This window comes from Sphaerodactylus townsendi, linkage group LG15 (genome assembly GCF_021028975.2).
Source record: "Sphaerodactylus townsendi isolate TG3544 linkage group LG15, MPM_Stown_v2.3, whole genome shotgun sequence".
Classification (NCBI taxonomy): Eukaryota; Metazoa; Chordata; class Lepidosauria; order Squamata; family Sphaerodactylidae; genus Sphaerodactylus; species Sphaerodactylus townsendi.
The window spans coordinates 39,693,942-39,711,803 of record NC_059439.1 but is presented as its reverse complement, the minus strand read 5'-3'; the positions used below and the strand labels follow the sequence as shown (position 1 = coordinate 39,711,803).

The window sequence follows — 17,862 nt, the reverse complement described above, 5'->3', positions numbered from 1 at the left end:
ACCAAACAATGATTTTTTCCACCAGGTCGTTTCAGTCACCATCACATTATGGAACATGCCCCAACTCACAAATCTGAACACAGCAATGGGCCATCCCGCACAGCAGACATATTTTTTTGAAAACATTTCCAAAATGCTTTCAAAATGTTTTATTACTGAATAAACCCGTTTGAACCCGTTACCCTGTGGTAGCACTATGAAAACATTTTATGGTGGTGTATCCAGTCCCCCAATTGGGGAAAACAGCATCACTTTCAATGGTATTTAAACTAGGGAGCCCAGATTCTCTTAAATCCACCTTAAAGGCCTGGAGAATGCGGAGTTGGTTGAAATACCATTGAATGTTACTGAGGACTGAACTACCTCCTCATAAACTCTCTTCTACAAGTTTTATCCAATGTCGCTGTTACAGCTTTGATATTCAAAATATCACCATCAAGACTATTATTCAAACTGTGAGATGAGCATGTTATAATATGGATTCTCCCTGATCGACCACCTGAAAACACTGAAACAGCATCACTTTCAATGTTGTTTAAACTGGGGACCTCAGATTCTCCCTTTAAATCCATGCTGAAGGGGGTGGATTTAACAACAACAACAACAACTTTTATTAGGCATTGAGAGAATAAAAGAAAGAAAGAAAACAAGCATTGGCAGGAAGGGGGTGGATTTAAAAGGAAAATCTGGGGAAATTTAGGGGGGTGCCTGCTGTCAGGGGTGCAATTATTAAGATAGCAGCACCAAAATTTTACAGTATTTTTGTGAGCCCCTACTGATGATACCTCCCAGGTTTGGTGAAGTTTGGTTCAGGGGGTACAAAGTTATGGGCCCTCAAAGGTGTAGCACCCATCTCCTATTAGCTCCCATTGGAAATCATGGGGGATGGGGCACCCCCTTTGGGAGTCCAAAACTTTGGACTCCCGAAACCAAACCTCATCAAACCTGGGTGGTATCATCAGGAGAGTCTTCCGAAAAATCTCTGAAATGTTGGTGTTGCTAGCCTAAAAACTGAGCCCTCTACAGGCCAAAAATGGAAAAACTCTGAAAGTACAAAAAATCCCCCTGGGGGCGCCCTGGGCAACTGCCTACTTTGCCCAATGGGAGGAACGCCTCTGCGCTCACGTGCAGTTTTTTCCAGGCGTCACAACAGACCGCCTCTGGCCTGGAGCCACTGTCAGCCACTGGAGCCTCTGTCAGCCGCCACTGGGGGTCACCCACCAGCTCGAGTTGGGGGGAGGTCTGGAGAGGGCCGAGGAGCACCCCCCGCGCACTATGGCCGCTCCCTCAGCGCTGGACGGTTGCGTAGGTCGTCTCTTCCGCCGCTCGCCCACCCCTTTGGAAGCGGCCCTGTTTGGGAGGGGCATCAGACAGTGTCAAAGTGGCATAAAGCAGCCCGGGGGGGATGGCGGGAGGTTGGGAGGCAGGCTCCTCTGGAGGGGGGATGCCGGTTCCTACAATAGAAAAAGCACCATGAGGAAGGGTGGGGGCTACAGCACCCCGCCCTCAGGTCCTCTGGGGCAGCCAGACCCGCCCCCCCGAAAACCCCTCACCTCTGCAGGGGAGTTCATGGCATCCGGCCTCTTTCTCCTCCTCCTGTCCTCTGCAAAAGAAACTCTGAGCTTGCAAGGGCAGCATCTGCAACAGCACCCCCTCCCCCATGGGGCAGCAGGGGGGGGGGACCAGCCATGGCAACCCTTTCCCTCCCTCCTCAAGCTGGGCTTTTGCCCAAGTGTGACCTGTGCCCGTTCTCTGATCCACAGTGGCAGGCAGGGCGTGGAAGCCATAGGTGGTGCAGGGCTGGCACACGGCATCCTGCAGGGGACGACCCGGCCACCATCCAACCAACTCACCTGGTCTGAGTTCTCTTTTGACAGTGACCTGGATATGGGGGTGGGGGTGGGGAGATAAGAACAGGACCTCAGAGTCTGCTGGAACAGAGCAGTGGTTGAGTAAGTCCCGCATCCTGTCTTACACAGTGTGGCAAACACCCCCCCCCCAATATGCAGGACACCAGGGAGTGAAGGCTGCCTCCTTCTAGCCCTGTGGTCGAGAAGATTTAGCCTTTGCCTGCACAGGTTGATGGGCCACCTCTCTGCCAGGAACCCTTTTAAAGCCATCTGCCATTGTGGCCCTCGCTGTGTTCACTGGGCAGTTAGTTTCACAGCTGAATCGAGTATACTGAGCAGCTGGAATGGGCCAGGAGAAGGGCAACATCTGGAATCCATGCCCTATAAGGAGAGTCTTGGGGAGCCGCTGCTGGGTATGATTAGCCTGGAGTAGAGAAGATTAAGGGGCAAGACGATAGCTGTGTTTCAATACTCGAAGGGAGGTCATGTTGAAGAGGGAGGGAGTTTGTTTACTATATGATCTAGGATCCTGTCATTCCAAAGAAGTGTTTCCTTTTCTCTGTTCTGAACCCTTTTCCTCACAATGCCAGGGGGTGCCCCCCCTCCAAGTGAAAGTCTGACAAAGCTCTCTCCCCACCAGGCATAATGTTCAAATCCTCTACTAGGTTTCCCCTGAGCCATTTCCCCCTTAACTCCCTCTCCAGCCTTTCCTCATCAGGAGGGGCTCCCTTCAGCCCTTTCCCCAACTCTGAGGCGGCCTTTTTTGGGATTCAGCATCGAAAACCACAAACGGGGTTCCAAATGAGGCCGCACCACAGACCTCTGCAGGGGCAGCACCTGGCTGGATGCGGCGTTTTCAATCCCGGGCTGGGAGTTTGCCTTTTCTACCACTGTCGTCCACTGAGAGTCAGACTAGACATTCCTGTGGCCGCAGCCCCACCCACCCCTTGGCCGCCAGCCCCGTTTGACAGAAGGATTTGGCCATGAGGGCCCAATTCTGGTCAGGCCTGCCATGCAAGTGCCCTCCCCCTGCCCCCACTCTGGTGCCTTTTGATGTGCTGGAAGAGCTAGCAGGGGGAGCTCACCTGGGCCTGCTGCACTGTAGTGGCCGGGGGTCTTGGGAATATTTTTACATGGTCAGATTCTTCTATAAAATGGCTGCGGTGGCCTCGGGCACCGGGTCCTTTGGCTAGGAGTTATTTCCACTGCAACCCCGAGATCTCCCTCCCTCCCCCTCTGCCAATTCAGGCTCCAGCAATATCTTGGGGTTTTCTGTTTGAACCTGTGTCGCCTTTCACACTTTCCCGTGCAGAACTTCCCTTGCCCCCTCCGTGCCCCGTCGCCCGACCTCCTCCTGCAGCTCTTCACAATCTGCCTTGGTTTTCACCATCCTGAGTGATTTTTGTGCTGCTTGCAAAGTGCTCACCTCACCCCCAACTCCTGGTCATGTATGAGCACATTAAATAGCTCTGACCCCAATACCAATCCTCATGGGAGCCCGCTGCACACTTCCATCGAGAGAGTGGCCCATGTATTTCTCCTCTCTGCTCCATGCCCTCATCCCTAGGAGGGACCCTCCCCTATCCCAGGACTGCTAAGTTAACTCAGGAGTCTTTTGTTCCAAAGTCCACACCCACCGTGGCCTCAGCCTCTGTGGCCAGCTTCTTTGCCCTCTGGCCCACCTGTTGGCCCCTCAGTGGCACAGCGTGCTAAACAGAGTGGAGCCTCACTGGGGGTGAGGGGTGGGATCCACAAGGCATCTCTGTTGGGAGACTTGGCACCCCCTTGTGCCATGATCAGCAGCCACCTGGCTGTTACCTTTTTTCCGGGCAAGGAGCAGCGTTGCCAGCAGGCCGACAGCAATGGCAGCTACGAGCAGGACGGCCCCAGTCGGCACGCCAACGAGGACGCTCAGGGGCAGCCGTGTGTTGTTCCTTCCCTCCGGTCCCTGTGGGCGTGCTGGTGGGGAGAAAGGGAGGGAGGGAGGGAGGGCCTTCGTTCTGGGGCCACGGGCGTCTTTCCTGGGAGGTGCTCAAGTTGGAATCCCTCGGGGGGGGGGGGGGGGATCCCCGGCAGGCTTTGCAGGTGCAGAAGCACAAAGCAGGTTTCTGTGGGGGGTGCCTGAGCCCTGCCCTGCCCACGTCGCCCCCTCTCCTCCCGCAGGCCTCCTTCCTTCCATCCAGCCGTCCTGGGGCAGGGAGACTCCCAGCTGAGGCTGGCAGAGGGGCGGAGACTTACCTGTGACTGTAAGGTTGGTCCCATTGATGGTTTGCCATTCCGCTTCCCCCACAGAGACACGGCAGAAATAGAGGCCAGAGTCGGACTCCCTGAGGTCAGTGATGCGGATGGAGGCCGTGTGCTGCCGCCCCTCCTCCTTGGCCAGGGAGACCCGTCCCTCGAAATCAGGGTCGGTGTGTAGCCGACTCGTCGTGCAGCAGTTGAAGAAGAAGCGTTTGGAATGAAAACCTCCCAGGCGCCAGTGGACCTGCGCAGCATCCCCGTTCTGCTTGTGGGTGAAGCTGCAGGGCAGGGTGACGGACCCATTCACCCTGGCGGAGAGCTGGAGAGGCTGGCAGATTTGGAATTCCTCTGGACAGACGCAGCCGTCTGCGAAGGAAGTAGACGGGCGACCGACATCTGCGCAAGCACAGAGAGCAGTCAGGAACGTTCCCCCTCCCCGCCCTACAGGGAGCGCTCGGAAAGGGGAGGGGGTTTCACAGAGGCAAATCAGTCAGCTGTCCACAGGTTCTGCAACCTCTGGTTGAAGGTCCCAAGGTGGGACTGCTCATGGTCTCTGCACCTTTTGAGCCTCTTCACTGACAAGCTGGAGTGTGGAAGTCCAGACCAGAAAGGATTGGCTCTTGGAATGGACCCTGTGGCAGAAGGAGTTATCTCTTAACCGGGGGGGGGGGGGGATGATCGAACCGCCGACTAGGCTTTATTATGCTGGTGCCACAGTGCCAAGAACAGCTGCCCGTGGGCTCCCATAGTGGACTGACGCCAGCCACTCATGCCACCCTCTCGGGCCTGGAGATCTTCCAGAATGACAACTGAGAAAATGGATGCTGTGGAGGGTAAGCTCTGTGGCATACCCCATCGAGATCCCTCCCCTGCCCCAACCCCCCTCCCCCCGGTTCCATTCCCCAAATCTTCAGGTATTTCCCAAAACAGGGCCGACAGCCCTGCAGGCCTCCATGGGGGGGAGGGGCTTGTCAGCAGATCTTTCCTCTTGGGAGGGGGGCATGGCATCTGGAAGCAATGGCCAGTTGGGAGGGTGGTGAATGGCTGCACACGTATCTGCCAGTCACAGGGATATCATTGGGGTACCGCCCCCTGATGGGTGGGTGTAGGCTGGGGTTGCCTGGGACTTGAGAGCACTTGCCGTGCAGTCTGGACCCTGGGAGATGCAACTCTGCAAGACAGTTTGGAGCGGAGGAAGTCCACAGGCTACTCTAGCACCAGCTCCACCCCCTGCACTGCTTGCACACCAGAGGGGGTCCTTGCCCAACAGAGTGGATTACCTGACTTGGTTCTTTCGCATTCCTTCAAGGGCCAGCTGCTCTTGGCCGGTTGTGCCGTCTGCTCCAAGGACTTTGCTCCAAATGGGACCAGGTTCTCTGTTGGGAAAGTTGTTGAGACGTTGTTCTTGCTAACATGTCCGATCATTTCTCTAGGACTTTCCAACCTTTTCACAAAACTGGTCTGAAGAAGCTAAATAGTCCTCACCCCATAATCTCTCTGCACACACATCTATTATGACAACAGACCGTTCAGGGATAGGACAAACCCTGTTCAGTTTGCTCAGAAATGCTCTGGACTTGGTGGTGAGCCACGCCGTGGCCAAGTTTGCAGATGATAAAAGTAATGCAGAGCAGTGAAAACAAGGCAGATTGTAAAGTGCTCCAGGAGGATTTCTCTCGGGTGAGTGGGTGACACGTGGGCCACATGCAGTTCAGCACAGGCTGATAAACACAACAACAGCAACAACAACAACCCCCCCTCCAACTTCAAATCCAAGCTTTTGGGGTCTGAAATGGCCAAGACTGACAGGGAACGAGCTCTTGGGGTTGTAGTGAATTGCTCCATGAAAATGCCAAGCCCTCAAGTAGCAGCACTGCCCAGCCCTCAAGTAGCAGCACTGCCAAGCCCTCAAGTAGCAGCACTGCCCAGCCCTCAAGTAGCAGCACTGCCCAGCCCTCAAGTAGCAGCACTGCCCAGCCCTCAAGTAGCAGCACTGCCCAGCCCTTAAGTAGCAGCACTGCCCAGCCCTCAAGTAGCAGCACTGCCAAGCCCTCAAGTAGCAGCACTGCCCAGCCCCCAAGTAGCAGCACTGCCCAGCCCTCAAGTAGCAGCACTGCCCAGCCCTCAAGTAGCAGCACTGCCCAGCCCCCAAGTAGATGTTTTTGCTCTGTTCTCAAACCACATCTCTGCAGGTTGTCTTACCTGCCCCCAAGTAGCAGCACTGCCCAGCCCTCAAGTAGCAGCACTGCCCAGCCCTCAAGTAGCAGCACTGCCCAGCCCTCAAGTAGCAGCACTGCCCAGCCCTCAAGTAGCAGCACTGCCCAGCCCTCAAGTAGTAGTACTGATAATAGCTGCAACTTCACCAGGCTTACCCCCAGTTCAGATCCCACCAATGTTTATAAGGGAGGATTCTTCCACCCAACATGTTTTGCTTGAAATTGGACCTCCATTGCTAGACGACTGTCCCCCGCCGTCCCCCTGGGTTGGAGGGAGCCTCCTGGAGCTCCGCATGATCCTCGCTGCTTCCTTCCTGCTGTCCTAAATAATTTGGACTATGTTGCAGACTTGGCTGCCTCACCCCCAACTGCAGGTAGCTTTAAGAACCAATGAAACCGTTGAAATGTTTTTGCTCTGTTCTCAAACCACATCTCTGCAGGTTGTCTTACCTGCGCACCAGTTGTGCTCATCATCGTCAGACAGCCTTCCCTGGGGGCTGCCCTGCCTGCGGAGGGTCTGTGGAGCAACCGTTGGGCCCTGGGCTTTTTTGAGGGGGGTGGGGGAAGAGGGGGCGAGGTGTGGTTTCCTTTCAGAAGGCACATGAAGGAAGGTCACTGGTTGTGGATGATTTGCTTCCGTTTTAACTGCGTGTTGTTCCTTCTGTTGTTGTTAGCTGCCTTGAGTGGAATGGGCACTGCCTGACAACTGCCCCCCCCCCCACTTCCTGCAGCCACTTCTGTGGCCAATGGGGGTGGGGCTCCAGCTGTGATGAGGAAGAATCCGCTTGGCAGCTCCTGCCACACCAGCCGTTTTAAGTTCTTTGAGAGGATTATCTATTCATGCTATTCATTTCAAACATTTATTTCCTAACTGGCCTCCTGTAGAGGCAATCCGCTGGGAGAAATTACCGGGGGGGGGGGGGGGGCGGGCACAGAACAGGAAGCAGGGTGGCCAAGTCCAAGGTGGGAAATACCTGAGGTTGGGGGAGGGTGGGTTTTGGGGAGGGGAGGGGCGTCAGGAGGGTACAAAGCCATAGAGCGTGTCCTCCAGAGGGGCTGGCCATTTTCTCAAAGGGAGCTGATCTCCTGTCACCTGCGGGCAGAACCAGGGAGTTGCTGGTGATTCCTAAAATGACGCTGCAGAGATGGTGATTTTTACAATTAATTTTCCTCCCACCAGTCAGTGCAGAAGTGAGGACTGCCAATGGGCGGTCCCCAATCACAGATAGCCAATCAGAGGGCCTAGCAGATTCCTCCCCAGTGTGGCCCGGGGCTCTCTTGCCTCTGCTCACAGTTTCTAGCAGTTGGCCTGCAACAGATACCATGTAATTCCCGCCAGATCCTTTGTCAAACCCAGGTGTGTGATTTGCCACCTTCTAGGCCTCGGGAAAGGAGCTGGTTTGAGCAGCCGGGGGCCTGTTTTTATGGCTCTTTATGCTTGGCCCCATCCGGAGTGGGCAACTGACTCGTTTGTAACTTGTCCGCCAGCCCCAGAACCTCAGCGGTGAGCACCGGTGCTTGCCTTTTCCCGAGCCACTTTCTGGAAGCAGCGCCTGGCACGGGAGCCACATCCCTACAATGAGCACTGGGGCCAAGCAGGCATTTCCTGTCAGTCCGTCTTTCTTTCTCAGCTGTTCCCGACCTCCTGGGGTGCCCTTTCCCCACCCCTTTGCTCCCCAAAAGCTGCACTGCCTGGCTGGCTGCACCCTGCAGTGGCTGCAGTGGCGGGATTCCCTCCTGCGCGCGTCTGAAGGCGCCTCGCCCTCTCCTCCTGCCATCCGCTCCTGCTCCACCTCCTTTGGGCGAGACGTCCACTTTGCCTTCCCTGCGTGGCTCCCTGGATCTCAAGCAGACCTCGTGAGGCTAGCCAGGCAGTCGGGAAGGCGGGTGCTTTTCCAAACCCAGGGGTGGCCTGATCTTGCCCCATCTCTGCATCCAAGACTGCCTGCTCGGTTGGGAGGGGGCGATGGCAGCCGCCCCTTGGAGAGAAGGACTGTCGGACTCCAGGGGTGGGGAATGCTGAGGCACGGGACCCCCGGGCCCTTCCCCAAGGGCCCCTCCCCACCTACCTCCCTGCAGGAGCCACAGCGCCAGGATTAGGGCCAGCCACATGACCTCAGGGATGCAGGCTCCGCGGGTTTCTGGAAGCCACTAGGAAGGGAAGGGCCGGGCCAGTGGGGGAGATCCCCAGCCCAAGAAGGAGGCTGCTTGCCTATGTGGCAGATTGAGCAATGGGGCCCTGGCCAGGCAGGGGGAAGTCTCCTCTCAAGAGCCAGCCACGGCCCCTCCGGAGGAAGGAAGTGAGCCAAGCCTGGCCTGCTCGCTGGCGGGGTTCGATGGGAAAGGCCCATCTTGATGCACACAGGAAGGGGCAACTCTGGCAAAACACCCTATTTCCCCCCCATCCCCATTGCACACAGAGGGGCAGCGCCTGAACGGATCATCTCCAGGTCACGCAGCAACTGGGCTGAATCGCCACCACAGAGTCCTTTTAAAGCTGGAGTTCTCCAAAGAACCTGCAAGGTGTCAAGTGCTAGCGTGGGGGGCCCATGGGGAGAGATTCTGTCTGCCCTGCCCCAGACCAAACTGGGGAGGACTCGGTGTCCCACGGTTGGCTCATCAAGTGAGAAACTTCAGCAGAGCAGAGACAGGCTTGTAAAGAACTGAATTCTACGTTTGAAAAGAAGAATCCCACCAGACTTGGGCTCTGCCCCTTACCTATTGATTGAAGGACATGTAGCTCCCCCAAACTCCCTTGCAAAGTCCCCTTTGTGGGTGACAGAAGATCCAGTCAGGGTCCAACTGGGCGACCACCAAACCATTTTCCTTTGCTTCTGCACTGTGGAACGTGATTTGTGCTACCCAGTCGGCATTCTCCTGCCTTTGACGGAAGGAGCGGCTACTGCAAAGACAGCAGCCAACAGTAGAATAAAAACTTTAAACTCACGCTTTAAACTAGACGGTTAAAGACACAACCATGTGTGCCAAAGCGGTTGCCCCCGTGAATAAATCGGCTTTCCAGGCCTTCCTAGACCTGGAAATCTGTGGGTGGGGGAGATGGTCTTTGTGAGGCGTTGACTGTCAGCCACTGAGAACCAGCCAATGCTGGGACAACCCAAAACGGCCCCAGAGCCAAGAAAGATGCCTCGCGTTTGCCCCCGTGTGAGCGTGCAGAGGCACACACAGGACTTCCCAGAATCCCCTGTCATCCTGCATTGTGACCCCCATGCCTGGCCCCCTCACTTGCTGACTTGAGATCTGTGGGGAGAGGAAGAGCGGCAGGGAGATGCCTGCTTCAGAACCACCCTCTGTGGGGCTTCTCCCCTCTTCCACAACATCTCCCCCCTCGCAGCATTGCCTGCAGACCCCCCACCCTCCCCAGGCAGGAGTGGAGGCCGGCTGCTCTAGATCTCCTTAGATGACAGCTTCACTTTCTGCAAACACAAACCCTGACATTGGAACAAGATTTGGGAAGGTTTTACTTTTGCTCCACAGACTACATGGCCCTGGGATCCAGTGCCCTGCGTTTGCCCTCCTTCCCAGGATGCAAGCCAAGCACTCTCGGTCTAGCGACGCTCCCTGGGGGTTGCAGGCTGCCCTCTGCCCTGCTGCGGGCTGTGTGGCTTTGCTTCTCTCTGGCAGAAAGGGCTCTCGGGGGCCATGTCTGAGAACATCCTGTACCCCTACCCCATGCCAGTGGGGCCAGAAAGGGCTTACCCAGTTCCTGCCAAGCTGTTCGCCGAGAACCGACTGCCCGCCCAAAGGCTTCAGTCGAGGGCGGCAGCGGTGAGCCCAGGAGGCCTGAGTGCCTGTGCAGGATAAGTGCTCACCCACTAGGGTCGCATCCAGGGGAGTGGCCAAACCTGCCCTGCTGATTTGAACCAGCTGTGGAATGTGCCGCACGAAAAAGCTCAACCAAGAATTCAGATTGCTGCAACCCACTGCCACCAGTTTCTCCTTTAAAGCACAGGGCCTCAGGTAAGAGGGTCAGGCTGCCCACACCTGTATGCACACACCTAGTGATCACAGTGCACAGACAGCACAGCTGCTGGGAAATTTGGGCCAACCCCCCCACCCCTTTATTTCTCTTAATTGAAACTTTGGAGCTGCATCTAAAAGCTACTGACCCACCCGTCTCCAAACCCGTCTGGAGTGACAACCCACCCTTTTAGGAACACAGTTAGTGCGGGTACTGAAATATGGGGGCTCCCAGCACAAGTCCATGTTTCCCATAATCCAACAGCAAGACACAATTTCCCTTGCACCTACCTGCTAACCAAGAGGACCTGTTATGTGATCAGAGTCAACTAAGAGGGCAGAAAGCATATTGTCTCCCCAAGGAATTCTGAGTGCCTGCTCTGTGCAATCCCCCTCCCAGCCGCCAAGGTCAGCCCCCCATCCCCCCACAAGCCACCTCCTTGGATCACAGTCTTGAGGTCATTATTTGAACCACTTGGCCAGCATGATTAGTCTCGGTGTTCTCACAGAGCAGTGGTGGCGAACCTATGGCTCGGGTGCCAGGGGTGGCACTCAGAGCCCTCTCTGTGGGCACACGCAAACAGAGTTGCCCTCCCCCCCACATCTAGGCTGGTCTGGGCTGCTGGGCTCTATTATTAGCATTAAACCTAAGACCTAGTTTTGGGGAAGCAGTGTAGGTAACCCTGTTAAGCACTGTTAAACTCCACTAATTTTCATGCGAAGAACTAAAGCACGATCCTTTACCTGGGAGTAAGCTTGGTTGCTGGCAATGGGGCTTGCTTTTGAGTAAACCCTCCTAGGGTCGTGATTCACCCATTGGAAGAGTTTCACGGTTGCTTCAAAGCAAAGTAGCAGCACTCAAGTAGTGCCAAAAATCCATAAACCGGAAAGACCACCTCCTGGCAGACCCATTGTTTCGACCACCAATTCTATATTGGAGCCACTAGCAATATATATAGATAGCTTCCTTCAACCCTTCGTAAAAAAGATGAAATCCTACATTAAGGACACAACACATCTAATTAATAAACTTGAAGGAAATTTTTTTCAAAAAGATGCACTATTAGTGACCTTAGATATCACTTCACTTTACACAAACATACCACATGAGGAGATGAGATCTACTCTCCTCAGAATATTGGAGAATAGAACTGAATTATTCCCCCCAACTCATTTCTTAATTAACATCATTGAAATTATTTTGGAGAACAATTACTTTAGATTTGAGGACACTTTCTATATCCAAAAAATGGGGCTCAGTATGGGGTCCCCCCTGGCACCAAGTGCTGCCAATTTCCAGTAGGACATGGAGGAGTTTGAAGAGAATTACATCATGAATCAGAATTCTAATCCCTTTCATTCCAATATCCTTCATTATTGCAGGTACATTGATGACCTTCTTTTGATTATGACGCCGCAATTTGATCTACAGCTATTCCTTGAATGGTTTAATGAGATACACGGGTCCATTAAATTCACAGGTACTAGTAACACTCATAGTATAGATTACTTGGACACCACCATCTACTTTGGGCAAAACAATCAAATATGTTTTGCCCCTTTTCATAAAAATACAGAGAGAAACACAGTGCTACGCTATTCTTCCCACCATCCTAAGCATTTGCGGGATAATTTATTTATTTATTTATTTATTTCTTGAACTTTTATACCGCCCCATCCCCGGGGGGCTCTGGGCGGTGTACAACATAGGGGAAACAATATAAAATAAACATTTAAAAACAGCGATAACCATAAAAACTATTTCTAACAATACATAGTAAATTTCAATAAACTAAATAGCGTACAACAGTCTATATATAAGTTGCATATAATCTTCCATATAGCCAATTGGTTAGAGCTAAAAGAAATTCCACAGACCCCTACCATTTTAAAAAAGAGGCTGAGAGAATAGTCAACCAGTTCTCTGAAAAAGGATACCCCAAAAATGTAATAAATAGATCTTTGGACAGAATAAGACAGGTACCCAGAGAGGGCTTATTACAATATAAGCCCAGGATGGATAATAAACGAATCACATGGGCATTAGATTACACAACACAGGCTAGCCAGATCAGATCCATCATAAATAAATATTGGCTTATTGTGGCAGACATACCTGGATGCAGACTGCCACCAATAATTGGATATAGACACACGGGCAATCTACGCCAGACATTGATAAGATCGGACATAAGAAAACCTTATCAAATAACACCTATCTTACGTGGCCACTTTAAATGTGGCCATTGTTCCATGTGTGACAGATCACTTAATACTAAAAATATTACAGATCCTAACACTGGAAGAACATGGCCCCATCGAGATATTTTTTTCCAACTGTAACACTAACCAATGTGTTTATTTGATAACATGCAGTTGTAATCTCATGTACGTCTGGGAATGACATTGAGAAATCTCCGGACCAGACTCTTAGAACAAGCTCAGTAACATCAGATTAAATAAAGAAGAAGGCTCTCTATGGTTAGCCACTTTAAGGGGAGTAGAAACAACACACAGAGAAGGATTTTTCCTTCTTGGTACCCTTTTATCATATTCCTTCAACAAATAAGGGACATCAGGCCGGATTAACTTTTTGCAGAAAGAGGCAAAGTGGATATACACGTTACAATCAGACCATACAGGTCTTAATAGGGAAATTGACTGGACCTTTTTTTTTATGAATGAAAGAGGGATCCCTTTAACTTTTGCTCTAGACCTATATGGGAACAGGTGCAGATGATTAATGGGTGATGTATATATCTGAGCTTTTTTCCTGCTTGTATAAGATGATCTCTAGGAAAAGATGACACTGTAGAAGAATGTTGTAAAGTATGTTTAACAGTTTGGGTTAAATTTGATTATTAATCACGAACATAGGTATGGAATAACAACAACCTTGCATTGTAGTAAAATCTCAGGATGAAATCAAGCTATTGAGAATCGGTATACTTGAGGAAGATACCTTCGAAAACGCATTCAGATCGAGTGAAAGCTTGATTATGCAAAGATTCTCTCATTTTTTTCCATGTACCATCTATGAATGGACTCCCAAAGGCACAGGAGATATCAGCTCTGTTGTGAAGTTCAATTTGGAACATACAAAACAATGGAGATATAAAATTTCTGTTGGAATTGAACAGTGTGGTCTCATATGGACTTGTGCATGACTGTTTGCTAATACAGCTGATGAATAATTGTGTAGTTCCATTCTGAAACCATACAAAAATATGGACATACTAAGAAAATTTTTTTGGGGAACTCATTAGTTTAGAGTCACATATGGACCTTGTCATTATATCTTGCACGAAATGATGAAATTGTATTTTGATATGATTTATTGACACTGGCACTTTATATATATTATGCACTTTAATTTTCTTATTATAGTATATTAGAATAAGGTTAACATTAGTGTAAGAGGATTTATATGTGTGTAATAATAATGAAAAATAACTTTGAGCAAATGTTGCTTTGAATTTTTTGTAAATGATGTCTACATACAAATCCAGGTCAGTGTGCCAATTTTGAATTTTTGAGTTGTTCGGTTCTATTGCATTGTGCTTGGCACACTGTTTTCTATTTTGTGGGCTTTCAAAGCAAAGCCACCAACTACCACCAAGCTTACTCCCAAGTAACACACGCCTGGGAGCCAACCATTTTTTCTAAACTAAAACCTCAGTATTCAGATTAAATTGCCATGTTGGCACTTTGCAATAAATAAGTGGATTTTGGGTTGCAGTTTGGGCACTCGGTCTCGAAAAGGTTCACCATCACTGCCACAGAGTGTGAAGAAGTGTCAGAACTAGCACAGGAATTACTCTTAACTAGACGGCTTGTAAGTGTGGCTGAGGAAACAGCCAATTTATTGCTCAATTATGAACAGTTCTAAATTTTGGTTGTGGTGGGTTTTCCGGGCTGTGTGGCCATGGTCTGGTAGGTCTTGTTCCTAATGTTTCGCCTGCATCTTTCGACTTTGGGGTTTCCAGCAGCCAAAATTAGACAGAACAGCGTTAACATCTGCCTCCTCTAGCAAAAGCCTGGGTGTGTCTCTGGAGTCCTCCTTCCCACGGAGACCCAGGCCGCACAGGTGGCCAAGGTGACTTTCTTCCACCTCCGCAAGGCCAGGCAGTTGGCTCCCTGTCCTCCTCCGGCCTTGCTCCAGTGCTCCATGCAACCATCACCTCCAGGCAGGATTACTGTAACTCATTCTGCGTGGGCCTACCCTTGAGACTACTCCAGAAGTTGCAACTGGCCCAGAATGCAGCGGTGAGAGTTCTTACCAGGATTCTGCTCACATCACATATTTGATTTGTGCTTCACCAATTGCACTGGTTACCGGTTGAATTCTGAGTTAAGTTCAAGGTGCTGGTGTTAACCTTTAAGACCTCGAGGAGTCTAGGACTGTCGTATCTATGGAAACGCATTGCCCCATATTGCCCCTGAAGGGTGCTTCACTCAGCTGGCATTAATCTTGTAGTCGTCTCTGGCCCCAAGAATGTTCAGCTGTCCTCCTTACCCAGAGGGAGGGGCTTTCTCGGCCCCTGACTCTGGCCAGGTGGAACTATCTATCTCCTGGACTCAATTCAGTTCCACTGGGCCTGTGAGGGGGAGATGTTCCGCTGGGTCTTGGGTTGAGGCAGCTCCCGTTCTCCTTCCAACTTTCTGGCCTCCTGATATTTGTCCCCACTAGCCGCCCCCCCCGCACCTCTCCTCCCCTAGTGTGGTAAATCTGAATTATAAATGGAGGTGCTGTTTTAGTTAAACTATGGCCCATTGTTAGAGCCTGTTGACACTTTAAACCTGTTAGTCTCCATCAGTAGCTGCGTGATTATGATAATTAATTCAATTTTAATATTTCAAGATTGCTGGTGCTGCCTCCTGCCTGACGGGGGAGCCCGTTCTCCAGAGCAAGGCAGCCTTAGCAGCGCCTCCCTCTGCCACCCCCTCCTCATCTGGACCAGTCTGAAGGAGCCCTGAGGAGTTCCAGGTGTGTGTGCGGGGGGGGGGGGGGCTGCTGAAGTTTTCCACAATGCACTTCCCAGAGAACCCTCCACCGGCTCAGTCTTCTGCACACTGGGCAAGTAATGCTCCATCCCGGAGAGGCTGGTGAAGGAAGCAGCTCGACACCCTCCTCCCCTGTAGCCCCCCTTCCCCGCCCAAGACAAACTGGGTGGCCCCAAGGACTCTCCCGCTGAGCCAGAACTCCCCCTTTATGCCCGGGCCCTGCTCTTTTGGCCACATACGTAACCCTGGGGGACAGACGGCGCCCTCTGGGGACCGGGCACTTTCCCGGGGGGCCTGCCAGGGGTCCTCTGCTTACTCCCAGCTGCTTCCAGGAAAGCCCAGTTGTGGGGGATCAATGACAGAGGAGGAAGGAATGGGCAACACGCACGCATGCACTCACGCACGCGGAAACCCAGGTCAGGTTGTGGGGAGGAGCATGGTGAGAAACGACCTTTGACTCAACTTGGTAAACTTCTGAGCCTTTTTTGAAGGAAGCCTCCTCTGGGAGAGCTGCCTCTTGGGTGGATGGGTGGATGGAAGGGCCACCCTGAGCATCCCGAACCCAGGGCCCACCTGTCAGGGGGACACTATCTAGGTGATTGAGATACATTCCCAGATCCATGTAACTGCTTAAAATAACACATTAATGCTGCTACAAAGATACACGTAACCAGCCTACTATATGTATCCACTGCCATCTGTGCATTCTTTCCTTGATCTTTACTTTATGGCTTCACACACTTTGTAGACCACTAGGCTTCCCCCTGACACCCTGGTCCCACGAGAACTGTGTTACATCCATAATCTCGAAGGGCAGGAAACCAGGTGGCTCTCTCTTGCCATCTGCCACCGACTTTGGGGTGCCTTAGCTCCAAAGACTGCTTTTCACAGCGTCTCGGGAAAACGGAAGGGGGGTCTCTCTACGAGGGATAAAGGGGACTGTGAATGCCAAGTACGGTGCTTCGATACCTTTTCAATAAATGCTACTGATCAATACTTCAGAGTCCGTTTATTGGCTTAAGGTTATGTGAACTAACAGCACCTTGAAGATCTGGCACCACCACCTCCAGTCCGATGCCATCTGAAGCACACGTGGGCCTCCTGTGCCAGGCTGGTGCACCTCCAGAACCCAGAAGGACCCAGGGACCTGCCTTGTCTTGCCCTGGCGAGGGGCCCCCGCTCCCAAGGCCCCCCTGCTGCTGGTGTGTGGTGGTCCCTTAAAGAGCTGGAGATCCCAAGACCACCCCCAGCACCACGCTGGCTTCCTTTGTGACCTCACGGCCCCCTCACAATGGCTTCCCTGTTGCCTCCTCTCTTGGGCTGCCACCCGCGGGCGTCTGGGCAGCCATGCCAGTGCAGGAGGGCACCTGCCAAGAGGCGGGGGACTGGGCACTCCGGATCCTGGCCGGGATGGTCCTGCTATGTGTGGCCGCCAACCTGATCTCTCAGGTGAGAGTGTGGGGAGATCCCCCCCTGAAAGGCCTGCTGCCCTTCCTTACCCTGCCTGGAGCCACTGGGGTTAGATTTGGCCTGTTGGGCGCTGCCAACCACGCCTGGCTCCACAGCTGCTTCTCCAGCCCTCTCGCCGTGATGGGCAGGAGGGCTCACCAGCAGGAAGGAAGGAAGGAAGGAAGGAAGGAAGGAAGGAAGGAAGGAAGGAAGGAAGGAAGGAAGGAAGGAAGGAAGGAAGGAAGGAAGGAAGGAAGGAAGGAAGGAAGGAAGGAAGGAAGGAAGGAAGGAAGGAAGGAAGGAAGGAAGGAAGGAAGGAAGGAAGGAAGGAAGGAAGGAAGGAAGGAAGGAAGGAAGGAAGGAAGGAAGGAAGGAAGGAAGGGGGCCCTTAGACCAGACAGCTTGCTCTATGTCGCAGAGTTGTTCTGAGGACACACCACTGTGGGGGGGAGGGGGAGCCTGGGCCCTCGGAGAGAGGAACGGAACAATCTTCTGGACCCCTCTTCCCTTGGGCCCCACGTCTCTCTATGCCACGGCCACCAACCCGACCCTGCTCTCCTCCTGCAGCTCCGCCGGCCTCCGCAGGGATCACGCAGAAGAGCTCCCCACTGCCACGCACCCCAGGGTGAGTCGGGGGCACTGGGGGCTCCCCACACCAGAGTCTGGCCCATATGAAGCAGCCAGGCGAACCAGGAGGAGCCCACCCATGTCTTCCTCAGCTCAGACTCTCTTACCTCTTCCTCCTCCCTCCCTCAGCAGAGAGACCCCCACAGAACGCCCGCAGTGCCGCCCGCCCACGGAAGCCCTTGCCACGGCCAGCGCCCCGCAGCTCCGAGCACTCCAGCGCCTGGCTGTCTCTGGCCGCCGCCCCCAGCCCTCCCCCGCCGCCGCCACCACGGCCTGCCCGCCTCCTGATCTGCTGCTCCGGGCTGCGGTGGCCGCCACTGGGCCAGGTAATCTACGACGCCCGCCGGGCGGCCCCTGGCCATGCTACCAAGGACAGACCGGCCTGGCAGCGGTAGCACTCAGGAGAGGGCGACAACACTTCCCCCGCAGACACTCACCTGGACACCCCCCAACCGCCGCCCCCTTATCCTTCCAGGTGAAGCCGTCGTCTCCTCCTC

At 53.0% G+C, this 17,862-nt stretch overlaps 1 protein-coding gene across 1 annotated transcript; it reads right to left on the bottom strand.

Moving 5' to 3' along the window:
* Positions 1-988: 988 nt before the first annotated feature.
* On the bottom strand, positions 989-7,878 carry PILRB (paired immunoglobin like type 2 receptor beta). The gene is made up of 8 exons (XM_048516854.1): positions 7,805-7,878; positions 6,758-6,894; positions 5,372-5,467; positions 4,089-4,487; positions 3,669-3,809; positions 1,854-1,881; positions 1,554-1,603; positions 989-1,454 (listed from the first exon to the last, which is right to left on the bottom strand). The coding sequence occupies exons 1-8, from the start codon at positions 7,876-7,878 to the stop codon at positions 1,288-1,290; spliced, it is 1,092 nt and encodes a 363-aa protein (XP_048372811.1). The 3' UTR covers positions 989-1,287.
* Between the last annotated feature and the right edge of the window lie 9,984 nt (positions 7,879-17,862).

What these genes read in the sequence shown, in the direction of transcription:
- PILRB (XM_048516854.1), bottom strand. Translation starts at nt 7,878, where the DNA reads ATGTGGCTCCCGTGCCAGGCGCTGCTTCCAGAAAGTGGCTCGGGAAAA. An exon ending in CACCGGTGCTCACCGCTGAG is followed by an intron (nt 6,895 to 7,804) that starts GTTCTGGGGCTG and finishes GCCTTCTGAAAG; the next exon opens with GAAACCACACCTCGCCCCCT. An exon ending in CCATGAACTCCCCTGCAGAG is followed by an intron (nt 1,455 to 1,553) that starts GTGAGGGGTTTT and finishes TTTCTATTGTAG; the next exon opens with GAACCGGCATCCCCCCTCCA.